The sequence below is a fragment of the Anolis carolinensis genome, chromosome 1 (genome assembly GCF_035594765.1).
Source record: "Anolis carolinensis isolate JA03-04 chromosome 1, rAnoCar3.1.pri, whole genome shotgun sequence".
Lineage (NCBI taxonomy): Eukaryota > Metazoa > Chordata > Lepidosauria > Squamata > Dactyloidae > Anolis > Anolis carolinensis.
In genome coordinates, this window is record NC_085841.1 from 113,424,883 (window position 1) to 113,444,001 (window position 19,119).

General features: G+C 37.9%; 1 protein-coding gene across 5 annotated transcripts in view; it reads left to right on the forward strand.

Annotated features, from left to right (window-relative positions):
- Nucleotides 1–19,119, forward strand: part of map3k7 (mitogen-activated protein kinase kinase kinase 7) — a 55,230-nt gene that overhangs the window by 16,187 nt on the left and 19,924 nt on the right. For 3 of the 5 annotated variants that reach the window (XM_016997281.2, XM_062980689.1, XM_062980707.1), the window contains 6 exons: nucleotides 9,468–9,596; nucleotides 11,410–11,540; nucleotides 12,950–13,031; nucleotides 14,059–14,210; nucleotides 14,786–14,945; nucleotides 17,840–17,920. In XM_016997281.2, coding sequence (XP_016852770.2) covers nucleotides 9,468–9,596; nucleotides 11,410–11,540; nucleotides 12,950–13,031; nucleotides 14,059–14,210; nucleotides 14,786–14,945; nucleotides 17,840–17,920 — 735 coding nt within the window. The remainder of the gene's footprint in view (nucleotides 1–9,467; nucleotides 9,597–11,409; nucleotides 11,541–12,949; nucleotides 13,032–14,058; nucleotides 14,211–14,785; nucleotides 14,946–17,839; nucleotides 17,921–19,119) is intronic. The other 2 variants (XM_062980705.1, XM_062980701.1) reach the window with 1 other exon arrangement.

A 19,119-nucleotide genomic window follows, 5' to 3' on the forward strand; every position in this document is an offset into this window, starting at 1 on the left:
TACTTGATTTTTCCCACAATATTTATTTCTGATAACTCCTGTAATTATTCTTGATTCTTTTTAGATATGCTCTTAGTTAACATCATAGTCTTCTTTTTATTGAGTTTAAAGCCAGCTAATTTCCCGAATTCCTCAATTTTTTGGATCCACTTGGTTATAGTTTCCCTTGGGTTTTCAATAATGCAAATAACATCATCAGCGAATGCGCTTCTTTTAAAGTCTTGTTTATCTATCCTTAACCCTTTTAAGACTTGGTCATCCCTTATCTTTTTTTTTCAGCCCTTTTTATGACTAAAAAAGCCTCCCTCGGCTTATAATGGGGCCTGGAGGCCATTGCTTGCAATATATGATATATTTCTCTCCTCCCTTATCAGTGTGTTTTATTTTCCAAAGCCTTCCTCACTCTTAACCAAGGGAATGTTTTGAAAAGGGAAAGAATCCCTTGCAAGTCAGGAAGAAGAATATACCCATTAATCTTACAAAAACATTTTCTCCTGAAATATTTGTTAATTTCTGCTACAGATATATAGGCATTTACCCCCTGCAAGCCTTTGCAATCCCTATGTACCTATATATCTGTAACTTTCTATCTATATAAATTAATTTTATATATGAATTTCCCCTCATATGTTTGCAAGTCTTTGCAAATCGTATATACATATAGATATCTAGAGATTTCAATGTACCTGTATATCTGTATCTATGTGTATACATTATTTTATATATGAATTTTCATCACACATGTTTGCAAGTCTTTGCAAATCCTATAGAGATATAATTATCTACATAGAGAGAGATGTTGAGATAGATATATATGAATATAGATATATAGGGCTTGAAAATATTACAGGGGAAATGCACACACACAGACATATAGAGTTGTCAAGATAGATATAAACATATAGGGCTTGAGAAAATTTGAAGGAGGCAAATGCACATATATAGAGAGAATTTGCAAACATTTCAGGGGGATATGCATATGTGAAATTAGTATATATAATTATAGATCTATATCTAGCTCTGCATTGTTTATATAGACATTGAATGTTTGCCTGTTACTATGTTGGAAGCCGGCCTGAGTCACCATGGGAAGATAGGGTGGGGTACAAATGAAGTTCTATTATTATTATTAATTGTTAATACATATTGTTTTTGTTGACCCTACTTTTCCATTTACAGAGCTAGTTTACTGTTTTTCTTTGAAATATGGTAAATATTCAAAAATATTTAACCTACTGATGCCTCAATTAATGTAATTTTATTGGTATCTATTTTTATTTTGAAAATTACCAGTAGCTGCTGCATTTCCCACCCTTGGGTTATACTCGAGTCAAAAAGTTTTCCCAGTTTTTTGTGGTAAAATTAGGTGCCTCGGCTTATATTCGGGTCAGCTTATACTTGAGTATATATAGTAAATAGATGCAGAAAATATCGTTTACATCTTTTTGCCAAAAATACATACTTTTTATATTTGCAGTTCATAGCCTAACAATAATTTTACAATAGAAATACACTTCTAAATAATTAAAGACAGATAATAACTTTTCCCGTTTAATGAATCTATCTATCTATATAAAAGAGTGATGGAATCAGGGCACCGGACAAAACAACAAAACTACAGGCCCCCCAACCTCGAAATTTGACAACACAACCCATCATCCATGGCTCTAGGTTGATACAACAAAAAGAAAAGAAAAATAAAGTCCTAATTAGAGGGACAGGAATAATTGTTTTTATCCAATTGCTGCTAGTTAGAGGGCTAAGCTCCGCCCACTTGGTCTCCTAGCAACCTACTCAGCCCAAGGGACAGGCACAGTTAGGCCTCACTTAGGCCTTTTCCACAGATTATCTGATTTTAACTGGATTATATGGCAGTGTAGGCTCAAGGCCCTTCCACACAGCTATATTACCCATTTATAATCTTATATTATCTGTTTTGAACTGGATTATCTTGAGTCCACACTGCCAGATAATTCACTTCAGTGTGCATTTTATACAGCTGTGTAGAAGGGGCCTCATATAATCCAGTTCTAAACAGATAATATAAAATTATAAATATACAGTAGAGTCTCACTTATCCAACATAAACAGGCCGGCAGAACGTTGGATAAGTGAATATGTTGGATAATAAGAAGGGATTCAGAAAAAGCCTATTAAACATCAAATTAGCTAATGATTATACAAATTAAGCACCAAACATCATGTTATACAACAAATTTGACAGAAAAAGTAGTTCAATACTCAGTAATGCTATGTTGTAATTACTGTATTTACAAATTTAGCACCAAAATATCACAATGAATTTAAAACATTGACTACAAAAATATTGACTACTAAAAGGCAGACTGCGTTGGATAATCCAGAACACTGAATAAGTGAATGTTGGATAAGTGAGATTCTACTGTAATATGAAATAATTACTGTGGTAATCCAGTCCAACCCAATTCTGCCATGGAGGACACAATCCAAGCACGCCCAACAGATGGCCACCCAGTCTCTGAAGAAGAAGAGGAAGAAGAAGAAGAAGAAGAAGAAGAAGAAGATGATGATGATGATGATGATGATGATGGTTAGGAGACACCCTAAGGATCATCCAGTTCAACTTCCTTCTACCATGCAGGACAACACAAATCAAGCACTCCTAACAGATGGCCATCCAAGATCTGCAAAATAATAATACAAATCGAATCATAGAATCAGACAGTTAGGAGAGACCCCTAAACGCCATCCAGTGCAACCCAACTCTGCCATTGGACGATACAATCCAAGCACTCCCAACAAATGGCCAGCCAGCCTTTCAATAATAATAATAATAATAATAATAATATGAAGAAGAAGAAGAAGAAGAAGAAGAAGAAGAAGAAGCAGCAGCAGCAGCATATCATACAATCCTAACGTTAACAGATACCCCTAAGGATCATCCAGTTCAACTTCCTCATATCATGTAGGACAGGGGTCCCCAAACTAAGGCCCGGGGGCCGGATGCAGCCCATCAATGCCATTTATCCGGCCCCCACAGCACAAGGGCAGAAGGGGGTTGGGTTAAATGACCCAAGGGGTCTCTTCTTCTCTTACAACCATTATTATTATTATTATTATTATTATTATTAACATTGAGTCTGGGTGGCCATCTGTCAGGGTTGCTTTCCTTGTGCTTTTGGTGCACAAAGGCAGAAGGGGATTGAACTAAATGGCTCAAGGGGTCTCTTCCAACCATTATTATTATTATTATTATTATTATTATTATTATTATTGACACAACGACGTTGTATGACACAGCAAACAAGATAGATATGCTGGATTTCGTTTCACAAAATCACAAGTGTCTAGGACTGTGTGATGTATTTTCGGATGATGCGTGCAGATCCCAGTAGGGTGGCCTTTTGCAGTTGGCAGATCGTAATTTTGTCAATGTCTATTGTTTCCAAATGCCGGCTGAGATCTTTTGGCACGGCACCCAGTGTGCCCATCACCACCGGGACCACCTGTACTGGTTTCTGCCAGAGTCTTTGAAGTTCAATCTTGAGGTCCTGATAGCGGCTGAGTTTTTCCTGTTGTTTTTCATCTATGCGACTGTCACCTGGGATGGCAACATCAATGATCCAAACCTTGTTCTTTTCTACAACTGTGATGTCTGGTGTGTTGTGTTCCAGAACTTTGTCAGTCTGGATTCGGAAGTCCCACAGTATCTTTGCGTGTTCATTTTCCACAACCTTTGCAGGTTTGTTATCCCACCAGTTCTTTACTGCAGGGAGGTGGTACTTGAGGCATAAGTTCCAATGAATCATTTGGGCCACAGAGTTGTGCCTCTGTTTGTAGTCTGTCTGTGCAATTTTCTTACAGCAGCTGAGGATATGATCAATGGTTTCGTCGGTTTCCTTGCACAGTCTGCATTTTGGGTCATCAGCTGATTTTTCGATCTTGGCCTTGATTGCATTTGTTCTGATGGCTTGCTCCTGGCCTGCAAGGATCAGGCCTTCTGTCTCCTTCTTCAGGGTCTCATTCGTGAGCCAGAGCCAGGTCTTCTCCTTATCAGCTTTTCCTTCAATTTTGTCAAGGAACTTTCCATGCAGTGTTTTGTTGTGCCAGCTGTCAGCTCTAATTTGTAGTGTGGCTTTCTTGTACTGGTTTTTTGTCTGCTGTGCTTTGAGGAGTTTCTGATTTTTGACTTCAATCAAAGCAGGTTCTTCACTTTGTTTTACATATTCTGCCAGGGCATGTTCTTCTTCTTTGACTGCTTGTTTTACTTGCAAGAGTCCTCTGCCCCCTGATCTTCTAGGCAGATAGAGTCGGTCAACATCACTGCGAGGGTGCAATGAATGATGAATGGTCATGAGTTTTCTTGTTTTTCTGTCCAAATTGTCCAGTTCCATCTGTGTCCAGTTTATGATGCCAGCAGTATATCTTATGATAGGTATGGCCCAGGTGTTTATGGCCTTGATGGTTTTGCCTCCATTGAGCTTGCTTTTGAGAATTTTTCTGACCCTTTGTGTGTATTCTTTGCTGACCACAGTTTTCACATGTTCATGCTTGATGTTGTCCAGTTGCAATATGCCCAGATATTTATAGGCCTCTGGCTGGTGACACCTTATTGTTTGGCCATTGGGCATATTTATGCCCTCACTTTCAATGATTTTTCCCTTCTTCAATGCCACTGTCGAACATTTGTCCAAACCAAACTCCATGTTGATATCAGTGCTAAAAATTCGGACAGTGTTGGTCGGAGACTGGATTTCAGTTTCCGTTTTCCCATACAGCTTCAGGTCATCCATGTACATCAGATGCAAAATTTTGTGAGAATTCTTAGATGTTTGATAGCCGAGATTTGTTTTTTGTAAGATTGTTGACAGAGGGATCATGGCAATAATGAAAAGCAGAGGGGACAATGAATCTCCCTGGAAAATTCCTCTTCTGATGTTGACAAGTCCATAGCTTTCATTTCCAACAAACAGTTCAGTTTTCCAGTGCTCCATCATGTTTTCAATGAAGGTGCCAACGTTTTTACTAATCCCGATGGCATCCAGGCACTTGATGATCCAGCTGTGTGGGAGTGAGTCAAAGGCCTTTTTGTAGTCAATCCACGTCATGTGAAGATTAGCTTTTCGGCTCTTACAGTTCTCCAGAATCATTTTGTCAATCAATAACTGGTCTTTCGTGCCCCTGCTTTTCCGTTTGTTGCCTTTCTGTTCATCTGGCAAGATATTTTTTTCTTCAAGATAGTCTTGAATTCTGTCAGCTATGATGCCAGTCAGTAGTTTAAACATAGTGGGCAGACACGTTATTGGCCTGTAATTTCCTGGTGCTGCTCCTTTTGCTGGATCCTTTTGTATCAGGTATGTTCTTCCAGTTGTTAGCCATTCACTGATACTTCCTTTCTGCAGCATCTCATTGAATTGTTGGGCCATTTTTCCATGTAAACTAATCAGATGTTTGAGCCAAAATCCATGAAGTTGATCACTGCCAGGCGATGTCCAATTCTTGACTTCTTGCACTCGTTTGCTGATCATTTCAGTTGTTATTTCCATCTGTTCCATTTTGTTCTGTGAGAATTTTCCTTCGAACTCCTTTATCCACCCAGCGTTTTTGTTGTAGCTTTTATTATTTTCCCAAAGTTTTTTCCAGAACTTCGTTGTTGCAGTTTTCTCTGGCTTTATGGTTACTGTGTCTGTTGTTTGGTTCAGACTCTGGTAGAACCGTCTTTGGTCTGATTGAAACAGTTGATTTTGTCTGTACTGGATGATTCTGGCTTCATATCTTTCAATTTTTCTGGCTGTTGCTGTAATTTGTTCTTTCACGATTTCCAAAGCTTCTTCAATTTTTCTGGTGTTCAGCCAGTACTTTCGGATCAGGTATTGCTTGATTTTGTCATTCTTCAGTTTCTTCTCTTTCATATTTTTCAGGTTACTTGCATCTGATCTAAGCTTTTTGATTTTCAACTCTAGCCTGACCTTCCACTTTGGTTTTCCAGTCGATTTTCTTTGGGGCTGCCTTGGTTGTAGGAGCCCAAGCTCTTCTGTTACTATCACTGCTGCACTGTAGGCATACTGGTTTGTTTGTTCAATTGATGTTATTTGGACAGTGGAGAGTACTGTATTCACATCTTTCATGAGAGGCGCCAGGTGTCTCTTGGGCACTGTTTTTAGAGTTGGGAGCCGCTTTCTTATGGCATTTGCTGCAGCATGAGCCATGATCTTATCCTTGAGCTCTTGTTGTCTTGCTGTCAAGGTTCCTGGTGGTTCAGCAGATGTTTCAAGTGCTGGTTCTTCAAATTCTTGCAAAATCTCCACCCTTTCTTCTGGTTCAATCTGTTCCACCATTCCAAGTGTTGCTGGAGTCTCTGCTGCTGTCTGTGCTGTGGTCTGATGGTAATTTACTTTGCAAATTTTCTGGATTTCTTCGAGTTCAACTTCACTGAACACTTTGTTTCTGATTATGAATCTTTGTTGGTCAGCCAGTCGGGGTTCTGTTATCTGTGAGTCAGGGTACTCTTGTTTCCACAGTTGATGCATCCTTTTTTGGTAGCCACGCCTTTGAGGTTCAGATTTGTAGTAGCATTTCATAATTGTGCGGTTTTCTGGCATTGTATATTTCTGCCGCTTCTGTGACTGTTCATTTGGGTTTTGATGATTCCGTAGCCCACTTGTCGATGGATGTCCAGAATCAGCAGCATCCACCGCGGTCCTTTTTATCCTGGGCGACGACCGAGCCAGTATAGACTTCGTTTGGGTTTGATTCTCCATAATGCTAATGGGTTAGGTGCTCTTGGTTCTGCTCCTCAGCTGAGGCCTCTCTGGCTTGGTTGGACCTGCCGGTAGTTACACTACCGCCAGCACAGCCCTCAGTCATCATTGGAGCAGTTAAGCCCCCCCCCCCACCACGTCAAGGTGGCACCTGCGGGGGGGATTTATTATTACAGTAGAGTCTCGCTTATCCAACATAAACGGGCCGGCAGAATGTTGGATAAGCGAATATGTTGGATAATAAGGAGGCATTAAGGAAAAGCCTATTAAACATCAAATTAGGTTATGATTTTACAAATGAAGCACCAAAATATCATGTTAGACAACAAATTTGGCAGAAAAAGTAGTTCTATATGCAGTAATGTTATGTAGTAATTACTGTATTTATGAATTTAGCACCAAAATATCACGATATATTGAAAACATTGACTCCAAAAATGCGTTGGATAATCCAGAACGTTGGATAAGTGAGTGTTGGATAAGTGAGACTCTACTGTATTATTATTATTATTATTATTATTATTATTATTATTATTAACATTGAGGCTGGGTGGCCATCTGTCAGGGATGCTTTGTTTGTGCTTTCAGTGCACAAAGGCAGAGGGGGATTGGACTCAATGGCCCAAAGGGTCTCTTCCAACCCTCTATTTTATTGTTGTTGTTGTTATTATTTATTATTGCTCGGTGGCCAACTATAGTTCGGCCCTCCAATGGTCCAAAGGATCGTGAACTGGCCCCCTGTTTAAAAAGTTTAGGGACCCCTGATGTAGGAGGACACAATCCAACCACTCCTGACAGATGGCCATCCAATATTTGCACAATAATAATACACATCAAATCATAGCATCAGACAGTTAGGAGACACCCCTAAAGGCTATCCAATCCAACCCAATTCTGCCATGCAGGACACAATCCAAGCACTCCCAACAGATGGCCACCCAGCCTCTCAATACTACTACTACTACTACTACTACTACTAATAATAATAATAATAATAATAATAACAACAACATCGTACAATCCTAAGGTTTGGAGTGACCCCTAAGGATCATCCAGATCAACTTCCTTCTACCATGCAGGAGGACACAATCCAAGCACTCCTGACAGATGGCCATCCAGCCTCTACATAATAACGATGATGATGAAGAGGATGATAATAATAATAATAATAATAATAATAATAATAGAATCCAAGAGTTTGGAGAGACCCCTAAGGGCCATCCAGCCCAACCCTTTCTACTATGCAGCAGGACACAATCCAAGCATTCACAACACATGGACAACGTACAAATACTTTACAATACTACATAGGGACATAAAATTCTATCCTCACCACTTTCACAGTACACAAACAACCAAATGCATACTAAACATAAAGACAACCATACAACAGACATTCAATACCACCACTACCTCAACAATTTCTCACCAACACCACCAGACAACACCACAGCAACGCTTGGCCGGGCACAGCTAGTCCATTATAAACTTATACACCTGGAAAGAAAATACTAATCTGCAAATAATAAGACTTAATATTGTGTTCAGACTCCCAATGAGCAAATTAGAATGTTGCTATTTGAAGTACTTTTTAATAGTATTTGTTGTGTGGCACTGAAATACAGGCAAATAAAATTAAGAATACAAGTGGTAGTCATCAAGATCCTTTTTGCCTGCAATACCATTGTGGCAAAACCACACTTCAAAGTCCCAACACACTGAACAGCTGCCTGAAACAAAGTTAGGACGTAATATTCAAAAAGGGACCTCTTAGTCATGTTCTTAATGTGATCTTGTATAGTAGTCTCTTCAAGTATGCCTTCCCTGTCCTTCAATCAACTCTCACACATAGGGAATTTTATAACGTTCTCAGAATGACTATATTATCAGGAAATATCTGTACAATTTGTACTTACTGGGAATAGCTAGCCTATTATTTGAATTAAGAGAATTAAAAAGACCTAAAGAAAATACTTTCTGTGTTTCCCTCTACATTGATTGGAGGAATTAAATATATTGCTTTCAGTGGAAATGAAGTTGTATCTAAAGTATTCTATTCAGCTCTCACTGTTCATTGGATTTGTAACAATATCAGTTAACACCAGTAAAGATGTGGGGCATTTTTACATCACATTTGACCAGAAATCTTGAGAATTTTAGCTTCAAAAAGGAGGAGCTAAACAGGCAAATGGCCTTCCACCCATTATTGGCATGCTGTGATATCGGGCCCCAGTGCTTTCTCCTACAACAGCACCAGAGAAGTAACCTACAGTTTATTGCTTCATCTTTCTCTGGCTTGTTGGAAGAGAGCAAGCTCAAATGCTTATTTTTATTTATGTACTCCTTATCATAGTTGAAACAAGCAGGTAGCCTGCATAAACACACTGAATTTTTCTGGAGATCTCTGGATTGTTGTTGAATGTAAATGTTATTAATATATAAGGATGCTTTGGGTCACATTGTATAGTTGGGTTCACTTAGAAATGACATGGAATAAATCCTTATCTGCATGAATATAGAAATTATTGGATTCTGAACTCAACATTATGCAGCACAAAGCATATGCAAGAAAAATATAGAAAGCTTATTCTGAAGCCTGCAGTCCAGGTTTGTGTGTAGAAAATTGGTTCAGATCTGCCACTAACATTCAGAGAACTTTTTGGGCTGTCACTAAGACTGAAAATATAATGTTTTGGGACACCAATTATATGAGTTATCTTTTTTCAGGAAGCAATTACAGTGAAAAATGTGATGTATTCAGTTGGGGTATTATTCTTTGGGAAGTGATTACCCGTAGAAAACCTTTTGATGAGATCGGTGGTCCTGCATTTCGAATCATGTGGGCAGTTCACAATGGTAAGTTGAAATGTTACAGTGGCAAAAGGGATAACTGACAAGTAGTTTTCTAAAATATATAATTATGTATCTGCCCAGACTTTGAATATTGAGCTGTACTGTAGTCTGCGAAAAGCGAACCACAAAGTAGTGAAGGAACACTATATAATTAACTAATATAACTATGAACCACTTTGGAGATTAAGATCGTTTGGGGAGGCCCTGCTCTCAATACCACCCCCTTCGCAAGTGTGACTGGTGGGACGAGAGACAGAGCCTTCTTAGTGTTGGCCCCTCGGCTGTAGAACTCCCTCCCTAACAATATTAGATCAGCCCCCTCCCTCCTAGCCTTTTGAAGGAGAGTGAAAACCTGGCTTTGGGAGCAGACCTTTGAAAAATAACATAGTTCAATAACTGTAACGGGAAACTGAGGTTTGATTACAGAAAGGCCTTAGACTTTGTTTTTGATGAAGGGTTTTAACACTGGAATGTATTTTAATTATGCTATCATGTATGTATTTTAACCCAATTTTATCTCAAGCTTATGTTTTTATGCCTTAAGGCACTGAATAAGTGTCATTTGTAAGCCGCTGTGAGTCCCCCTTGGGATAGAGAAAGGCGGTATAAATAAGGTAAATAAATAAAATAATTCAGCAGGCTGGGTTAGACTGAGAGCATAGGCCAGCATTATTAAGTACTGCTTTGCCTACACTTTTAGGGCCTTGTATAATTAAATTATATTGTGCATTTCTCTATTCTTCATTCATTTTGGAAAGGTATTGTCAGAATGATTTCATGTAGTACTTCAGTAATTTGCCAGTCTAAAAGCATAGGTGGTAAATATTCCATTTAACATTTAGAAGACAGCATTTTCTTCCTTAAAAGCTTGGTTACTATTTTCTCATTGCTCTCTTAGTTTCTTTTTACTAATGAAAGCAGTTCTGAAAACCTTTTCAGGTACAGAGTGAGATACAAATTCAGTCATAACTAAGAAGACTTTTCCATTCTGAACTAATTGACCACTTCATAAAGTTGATACATATCTAGAGTGTGCAATCTAGTACAGGGATGAAATAATTCCAAGGGAGTGTTAGGTTGAAAAAAGAAAAACTATGGGATTATTATAGGGAGAGCAACAATGTTAATTTATTTATCCAAATCAAGTTGAAAAATGTTCGGCCATCCCAGACCTTTTTACACCATCACAGCTCCACATTTTAAAAATATTGTGATGACAAAAAGTACCAAACCACATTACATTTAAATTATTAAAAATGTCAGTCAAAGCTCCCAAGAAGTGACTTTGTAAGCTTCCTGTCTAAGATTTTGACTGTAGAATCCTGGAAAACTTGACAAAATTATAGAATGTTTCATTTGGGAGTGAAGAGGAAATCTAAGTGTTCAGTTAACTGAAAAACAGTTTTCCCTAGAGAGAGAATAAAGTGTAAACAGCAGAAGTGTGGCTTTCCTCAAAGACAAGAGTTAGCCACATTGTTAAAAGGGGCCTGGATTGGCAGTAGTTGAAGAAGGGAATTTGGGGATAAGATAACTTTATTGCATTGTTAATTATTTTTAACATTGATGAATAAAGCTACAAAATTTCAGCGCATAACAGAAATATTTGCTTTTAAAACATTTTAAAAACAAAATATTGACCTTGTGCAGTTAAACATCTTGGAAGATAGTCCTGACCTCCCCAAAGTTGCCAACCTCTGTCCTAAATCATATGGGATGTTTAGTACAATCAGGTGGTAAATAATTATTTCAGAAATATGTCTCATTCTCACAGTTCTGCGTTTATGAGAGAGAAATAATAGTAATGTTCTACTTTTAGGTACCCGACCGCCACTGATAAAAAATTTGCCTAAGCCTATTGAGAGCTTAATGACACGCTGTTGGTCTAAAGATCCCTCGCAACGGCCTTCCATGGAGGAGATTGTCAAAATAATGACACATTTGATGCAGGTATAATAGGTTATATCTTAGTTATGTACTGTAAAATTGGGGTTGTAGAAAATATAGTAATTAGAAGGCATGGAAGCAGTGAGCAAAAAGAAATATGGCTATAGAGAGGGAAATACACTAGCTAATGCAGCAAGACTGAAGGATAAATATGGCAGAATCCGGTTGTCATTAGACACTGTGTAATCATTGCATTGCATCAGATCACCCAGCTTGATAAGAATGGCTGGATTAAATACAAAACTGGTGTTTTAAATTGAATATTTCATATGTATTTTTCCATTGTGAACATCATGAATAAGTTTTTTTAAAAAAAAAAAATAACGCCTTAGTGGTCTGTCTATTTAATATATAATAAAAGCATTGTGTTACAACTCTTCCTCTTTACAGTTTAAAATAGAAGAGTAGGAGCCATTTTTAATGCAAAACCACTGTTCACCCTTTGATGCCACTGTTTTATTTATTTATTTCGTGTCAAAAGCATTTCACGACAAATACATTTCAAAATGATGGGGGGGGGGGGGGAGAAAATCACAAGCAACTAAATAGTTTTGGACCAAAAGCGGGCAACAGCAACCGCATTGTCCGTAGCTTTAAACAACTCCTCCTCCGTACATGAGGCAGGGCATTGTGGGCAAGCATACATATGCGGAGTTGTTCTGCTCCACAGTCACACAAGGTGGAGGATTCCTCCAGGTAGTGCCATCTTGCCAGATTGTCTTTTGATCTGCCCACTCCGCTTCTCAGTCTGTTTAGGGACTTCCATATTGCCCATTCTTGGTTTGCCCCTGGAGGAAGACCCTCATGGGGGGCCATCCAGTTGGGATTGCCAGGTTTAGCTGCCCAGAGAAGACACCCTTGCTGCTGCTGGAGGAACATCAAGAGGAGTGGTGGTTCTCATGAAGCCCTTCCTTGAGTTGAGTCTACTGGGAGGAGGCTGATAGTCATGCAGTGGGTGGCTTTCACAATGTTCAACCTTTTTTCTCTCGCAGTTAGCAGCGACTTCCCGTCGCACGTCAGGAGGGGCAATGCCAGCTAACTTGTAGAGTTTATCAACAGGTATAGGTTTAAGGCATCCTGTGATGATTCTGCATGTTTCATTCAGTGCTATGTCCACCTGCTTTGCATGGGCAGACTTGTGCCAAACAGGACAGGCATACTCAGCAGTTGAGAAAGACAAGGCCAGGGCTGATATTCTTATTACTTGATCCAAACCCAATGGCATTGGATGCCACTGTAAGCTCATTAGATTTTTAAGTGTGTTTTTTGTTTACTTTCTGTTACAGATTACATAACAGAATACTGAGTGATTTTCCAATTCTCTCTCTGTTTGTTTTTTTATTTGCTCTATGAAGTTGCTTGGCTAAAAATGAATTTGTTAATCATTGAGATATTCCTTTATCTTCTTGCAGTACTTTCCAGGAGCCGATGAGCCTCTACAGTATCCATGTCAATATTCAGATGAAGGCCAAAGCAACTCTGCAACTAGTACAGGTATGTAAAATGTATACATTGAAAGTTTAGTATGACATTATACTGACACAGGTTGAGTAGTATCCCTTATCCAATTTGCTTTGTACCAAAAGTCATACTAATTTTGGATTTTTTTCATAATTTGGAATATTTGCATATCCACAATAAATTAAATACAAAATTGATATATGCTTCATATCCAACTTACACATATAGCCTGATGGCATTTTTGCACAACATTTGTAATATTTTTTGTGCATGAAATGAAGTTTGTGTACATTGAACGTTCAGAAAGCAAAGATGTCACTCCCTGTATTTTGGAATATTTCAAATTTCTGGATAAGGGATGCTCAATGTGTATAGACTTACACACACATTCTGGATTCAGTCACAGTATTCACTGGTATGGATGCAGCAAAAACCTTCTGTGGACAGGTCTTCTTTCCTCCACAAAACTTAATTGATCCAGGGGATCTTTTCTAATATCCAAACAGAGGACAGGATAAATCTTAATTTAATCTCTTCCCCTATACAGCCTCTAAAACTATCGATGTAGATTAAAAGATCTTCAAGAACAGTGTAGGAAGTGGTTCTGGAAATTGCCTAGTATTGAGTGCATTCTGAGTACAGCTCCAGTTGTGGATGCTCCCATCAGCAGATTTTTAAAAAACCCTCTGAGTTCAGACCATTACTTCACAGTTCACAGCAGTATAATGACATTGGAACAGACGGAAGACTTTGCAGCGGAGCAGAAATATTGGTTATAACCCTAAAAATAAATCCTTTACATGCTATTGCGAATAGGTTCAAAAGAATAGATAGAAGAACAGATCACTGATCCCATGAAGCCTAGTGTCTTTGCTGCTCAGTCATGGCGATTTGCAATAGCTTGCAAAGGCTATTGACATCTGGAGAGCTGGATTTTTCCATTTCTGCTGTAGACTTCTTGTTCCTCTTGCCTTAAATTATACAAAAGTTTGAAGAGATAGTAAAAAAAAAAACCCTTCTGAACTCAACTTCTCAACTAAAGACCTCTACTATTTTATAGGCTCATTCATGGATATGACTTCCACAAATACCAGTAACAAGAGTGATGCCAATATGGAACTGAATGATTTTCAAGGAACTGCTACCAATGACACTATTAAACGTTTAGAATCAAAACTGGCCCAACAGATGAAAAACTCAGCAAAGCAGCAGGTAAGAATATGTAAATATTGGCCATAGTTCTAGATGAGATCTCCTGGCCCAACCCTCACAAATCTTGATTTACCAGTCATCAGCTGCTGTGAGCGATAGAGGTCTCTTCTCCTGTCAGGATGCAACAGACTGCTGTTTCCTGCCCCACAAGTCAAAAGCAGGTTCTCTGTCATACTTCCTCCTTGCACCAGAAAGTGCTTGCAGAAGGAAGTGAAAACATCAGTATGCTGTATTCTGATTGACAGAATAATAGACCCCCCCCCCCATTTCTCACAGATGCTACTCAGTAAAATAGGATTGTGGGACTGTATAGTGTATTATATTAATTTTTCAAATGCCCACATTAAGTCTCTATTGAGAACTTTCAATAAAAATAAAAAGCAGGTCCAACTCTTATTTGAACATAAAGCCTCAATAGCAGTATAATCTCACTGTTTCGTCACTGCTATAGGACCGTAGTAATGATTTACTTTCATCTCATTTTAAAACTTTAATTTTAAAAAGTGGTGGTTTGAAAATATATATGCATTTTTGTTCACCCACTTCAAATGTATAAAGCAGCCACTTTTCTACAGGGAGAGCCTGGCCGCTTGAGTTTACCTCCATCTCGCGGTAGCAGTGTGGAAAGTTTGTCAGACATTCGCGGAAGACCACAGTCAACCCTTGTTTCTGGAGAAAGCAAACGAATGAGTGCTGATATGTCTGAAATTGAAGCAAGAATCACTGCTACCACAGGTAAGAAAACCCATTAAATAACATGTAGCTCAAGTGAGACTGAGATGGGCAAAAGCTAAGCATATAGAAAACCATGAACTCTTCCCTTAAACGTTTTTAGATTTTTTGTTAAGAATCCTAATTTGAATAGGATTCATTGGCTGCTGGCACAGTAGCCTCATGCAGTTATCCCCAAAACGATTCTCCTGAGGCTTTAGTGGATAGAAGAAATTTTCTAAATTCCTCTTAAGGCACTTTGCAGAAGTGGAGCTTTAGAAGCACAGGTTTCCTCCATGTCCTTCCCTTGAAAAAGATACCCTAACAAATGTGATACCTTACAGTTGCGATATAAAGCTTCAATTAATTGGTCCAAAGTGCTGGGTTTCTCCATGAGCTTTTGGGAATTTTTCAAGGGAATGGCAGGCTTCCTCTTGCGTAAGTTTTCTATGCCACTTGTAATAATATCTTAACATCCAGCAAATTTAAATTGATGATTTCAGATCATGCACAATAAACTGGCATTCCACCAAGTGTGTCTTGTATTGCAACACTGGAACACCCTAAAGAAAAATAAGGATTTCTAAAAAAAATACATATCACTGAATCCCTTCCCATTCCCTCATTTGAAATGAGTTGGTACTAGGTGCAGTTAGGTTTTCTGTTAATTTTTCATTTCTGTTAATTTTTACTTCAGTCAGTGAAATGTAAATCCAATTATTGTGCTTTCTTTTGCTTTTTTTAGCTATGCCTGTGATTGTGGCTATTAAAGTCACACTTTTACAAAATTAAGCTCCTCTTTAAAATGCAACATTTTATCTGCCTGTAACACATCCCTCTTAGGACAGATGATGCTTTACCCAGATGCCACATACGGCTCATGAACCCTATTGTTGTGGCATCCAAAGGCCCTCTAACCCACTGATTATATTTTTAAAAAATACTACAGGTTTTTAAGTTATTTTTCCCCTCAGAACCATCCAAAACAACACAAACTGGCTACAGATGTAGTGATTTCTGTCTCCCAAGCCCCCCAGAACCATCTTAAGTGGGATGGGGGTAGGCAAAAGATTAGCTCCAGTGGTGACACTTGGAAGAAATAACTGATGCAGACATAAGACAACAGTAACCATGAAACAAAATACAATGCTTTTTCCAGAGCATTCACACTAATCTTGGTTGTGTTTAAACTAATTGTGTTCTATTTTTGGAAAGTTGTCTTCTGATGTTGTTTTTTTTTAGCAAAGAATTGATATCAGAATAAGACATGATGGATGCTAGAGGCCTAGGACAGTGTTACTCAGACTGGTTATCTATAGAGCTATCATCAGTTTATAGGTTCGCAAGAGAAACCTATAAATTATGTGAATAAATGTGTACCAGTTTCTGCTATATGGGGTCAGGGAGTGCTGATCTGGTTTGTCACATCAGATAACTTGAAAAGTAGTGACCTAGTGTGCTAAGGAGTGAGCACAGTCCAGAGAACGTATGACTGGAGTAGAAAGTGCAGAAATCAGTATGATTTCATCCTTATCAAAAAATAATTTTAAGCTTCTGTCATAGACATGTCTTCTGCTTGCAGTAGCAAGAGGAGCAAGCAAAGTCGCACTTTCACATTTCCCAAGAACAACTTCTGTTTCTGTTGATGTTTCTTGTTGAGGGTCAGACAGCTGAGATACATAAAATTATGATTTAGTCCTCAAGTGAAGAAACATTGTGGGCTGGATCCAGATCCATTTCTGTCATTGGAAATATTCCTCGCGCAGATTTCCACTCAATGCCAAAATTGTGAGAAAGAATGAATCTAAGCCATTTCCCCTTCCCACTGCAGCCCCTAGTTTAGGAAATAGCATGCTCAAATACTGTTGCTGAATAAATCAAAAGCTATTGTGACTTGAATAAATGAAATATTTTAAGGATAGATTTGTTCCTTATATTAGAAGACCAGTGGGAGCAACAAGTTGTGGCTGTGTGCTCTTACACAAGTAGCTGATAATAGCCTTTGAAGTACAGTTATTAATTCGATAGATCTTAATCTTCAACCACAAAGAACATTACCCTTGTTCAGTTGTCAATCCCACACCCAAACCCAGAAATTGCTCTCTTGGTGGCTTGCGCTGGGATTGCCTTAGGCAAGTATTGAAGGATTAACAACCAAAACAGTGATACATTTTCTCTAGAACAGGTACTGCATTGACAAATATGTTCCTAATAAGGAGCTTTTAACTTGTTGAACTACTATACGACTACCACTATCATCATCATCATCACCATCATACATTTTATGTTAACTGGTACAATTAACAGCCATAATTAATTATGTAGCTTTATGTTAGAAATTACATGTCCAGTAAATATTTGTGTTGTTTTATTTTAATCACTTAATTTGTGTAACTGTGAGCTTAATATTCTTGGCATTTGTTGATTCTGGCTCTTTTTCAAAACACCCAGTTCTAATTAAAAACAGAGAAACTCTTTAAATCTAGTAATGCTAGACTGAAGTATTTCTTTTGGAGTATGTACATTTTATAGAGGTTTTGCACTGTGTTGTAGGGAATGTCTTTTGTGAACATATGAGTGAAGTGGAGCCACTGGACAATATAGTCTGTCTTGTGGCTACGTTTTGGTATTTTCTTTCTTCATTACCATAGCTCTTTGTTAATTTGACATTTGTGTTTCTAACTGTAACTAATAATGTGCTGTGTTACATGGTTGACCCTAGTTATATGCTGCTCTTAACAAGTGCTTTACTGTTATAAGCATGACTGCAAAGCTGTGCAGTTCATTCAGCATGTCCTGTTTTGCATGTATCATAGTTTAACCAAATCCAGTTAAAAAAGAAGTTTTTAGTCTGAATGATTTGTGTCACCATTGTAGTCGTTTGCATGTGTATTGTATGTGTGTGTGTGTTTTTTCAGCCTCTTCCAAACCTAAACGAGGCCATCGTAAAACTGCTTCGTTTGGCAACATTCTGGATGTCCCAGAGATCATCAAACCAGGTATCAAATACCAGCTACGTGGGTCTGTTGACACTGATTCTGGGATAATGTCCAAATCTTTAAATACTTGTTGCTCCTATATATGAATGACTGCCATCTAATACCAGCCTGTCAGATGTAAACAAGGAAAGGACATCTTTCTGTGTTTTTTGCTTCCATTTCAACATAACAGAATTCTTTATATAAGTAAATCCAGGGCATGTGTTCACCTTTCCAGCATATAAAGAGCTTCCCTGCATTGGTTTCTTGCTATTCCAGTGTAAAAATAAGGACCAACATTCTCTATTAGCTACTTGACTACGTAACCTGTGTAGCTACTAGTGTCTTTTACTGAACAATAGTCATTGCATAAAATAGGGATTGAGAAATTTGAATATATAGAGATTAGGAATCCAAACCAGCAGTGAATGCATAACTCTCAGGTACACATTGATGACTTTCTTAGTAAATTCTAGTCAGTATTACTATCTTTGAAATCAATGTCGATCTCTTTTTATGAAAATGATACTACTCTTAAAAAGTGATCTGATATATATTGTTTATATAGTAAACTAAACATATGCATATGGGATACATTAATGCAACTAAAATACTTTACACAAAGGAGTTTGAGTAGCTGTGGAAAAACTAAAGTTATGCTTAGGTATAATACATGTTATGCTGGTTCCTACAAAATTTGATAACAGGTTGCCATTATCTTTTACTTTAACAATGTTGCTTAGTATTTGTCAGATTTCAGGCTTATGCAAATAGCTCTTTTTCCAACAACAATTTTTTCCATTGAGTTATTAATAGTTATTTTTAACTTCTTTAAAAATTCAATTCTGTAAATCTTATAGTATTGATTTAAAAATTTGGTTGTTTTCATTAAAATTAAATAGATTTCAAAGAAAATTCATAATGTAACCCTGGTGCTATAGTCCCAATATGACATATCCCCCCCTCTTTTCCCCAAAGAAGTGTATTTGATTAAAAAGCCATGGAGGATTGTTACTCCTTTAGAACAGATTTGGGGCCTGTGCAGGCTGTAGTGGAGAGAGACCACACATACCTTTTGATTATACTTATACGGAGCAATTCTTCAGGAAATATGCCTTGCTGGATCTGGGCTATAATTTTAGAAGTTTTTAAATAATGCTGAATACTTAGATACATTGAATACATATATGAAATCAAGATTTTGAATGGATTGAAATAAT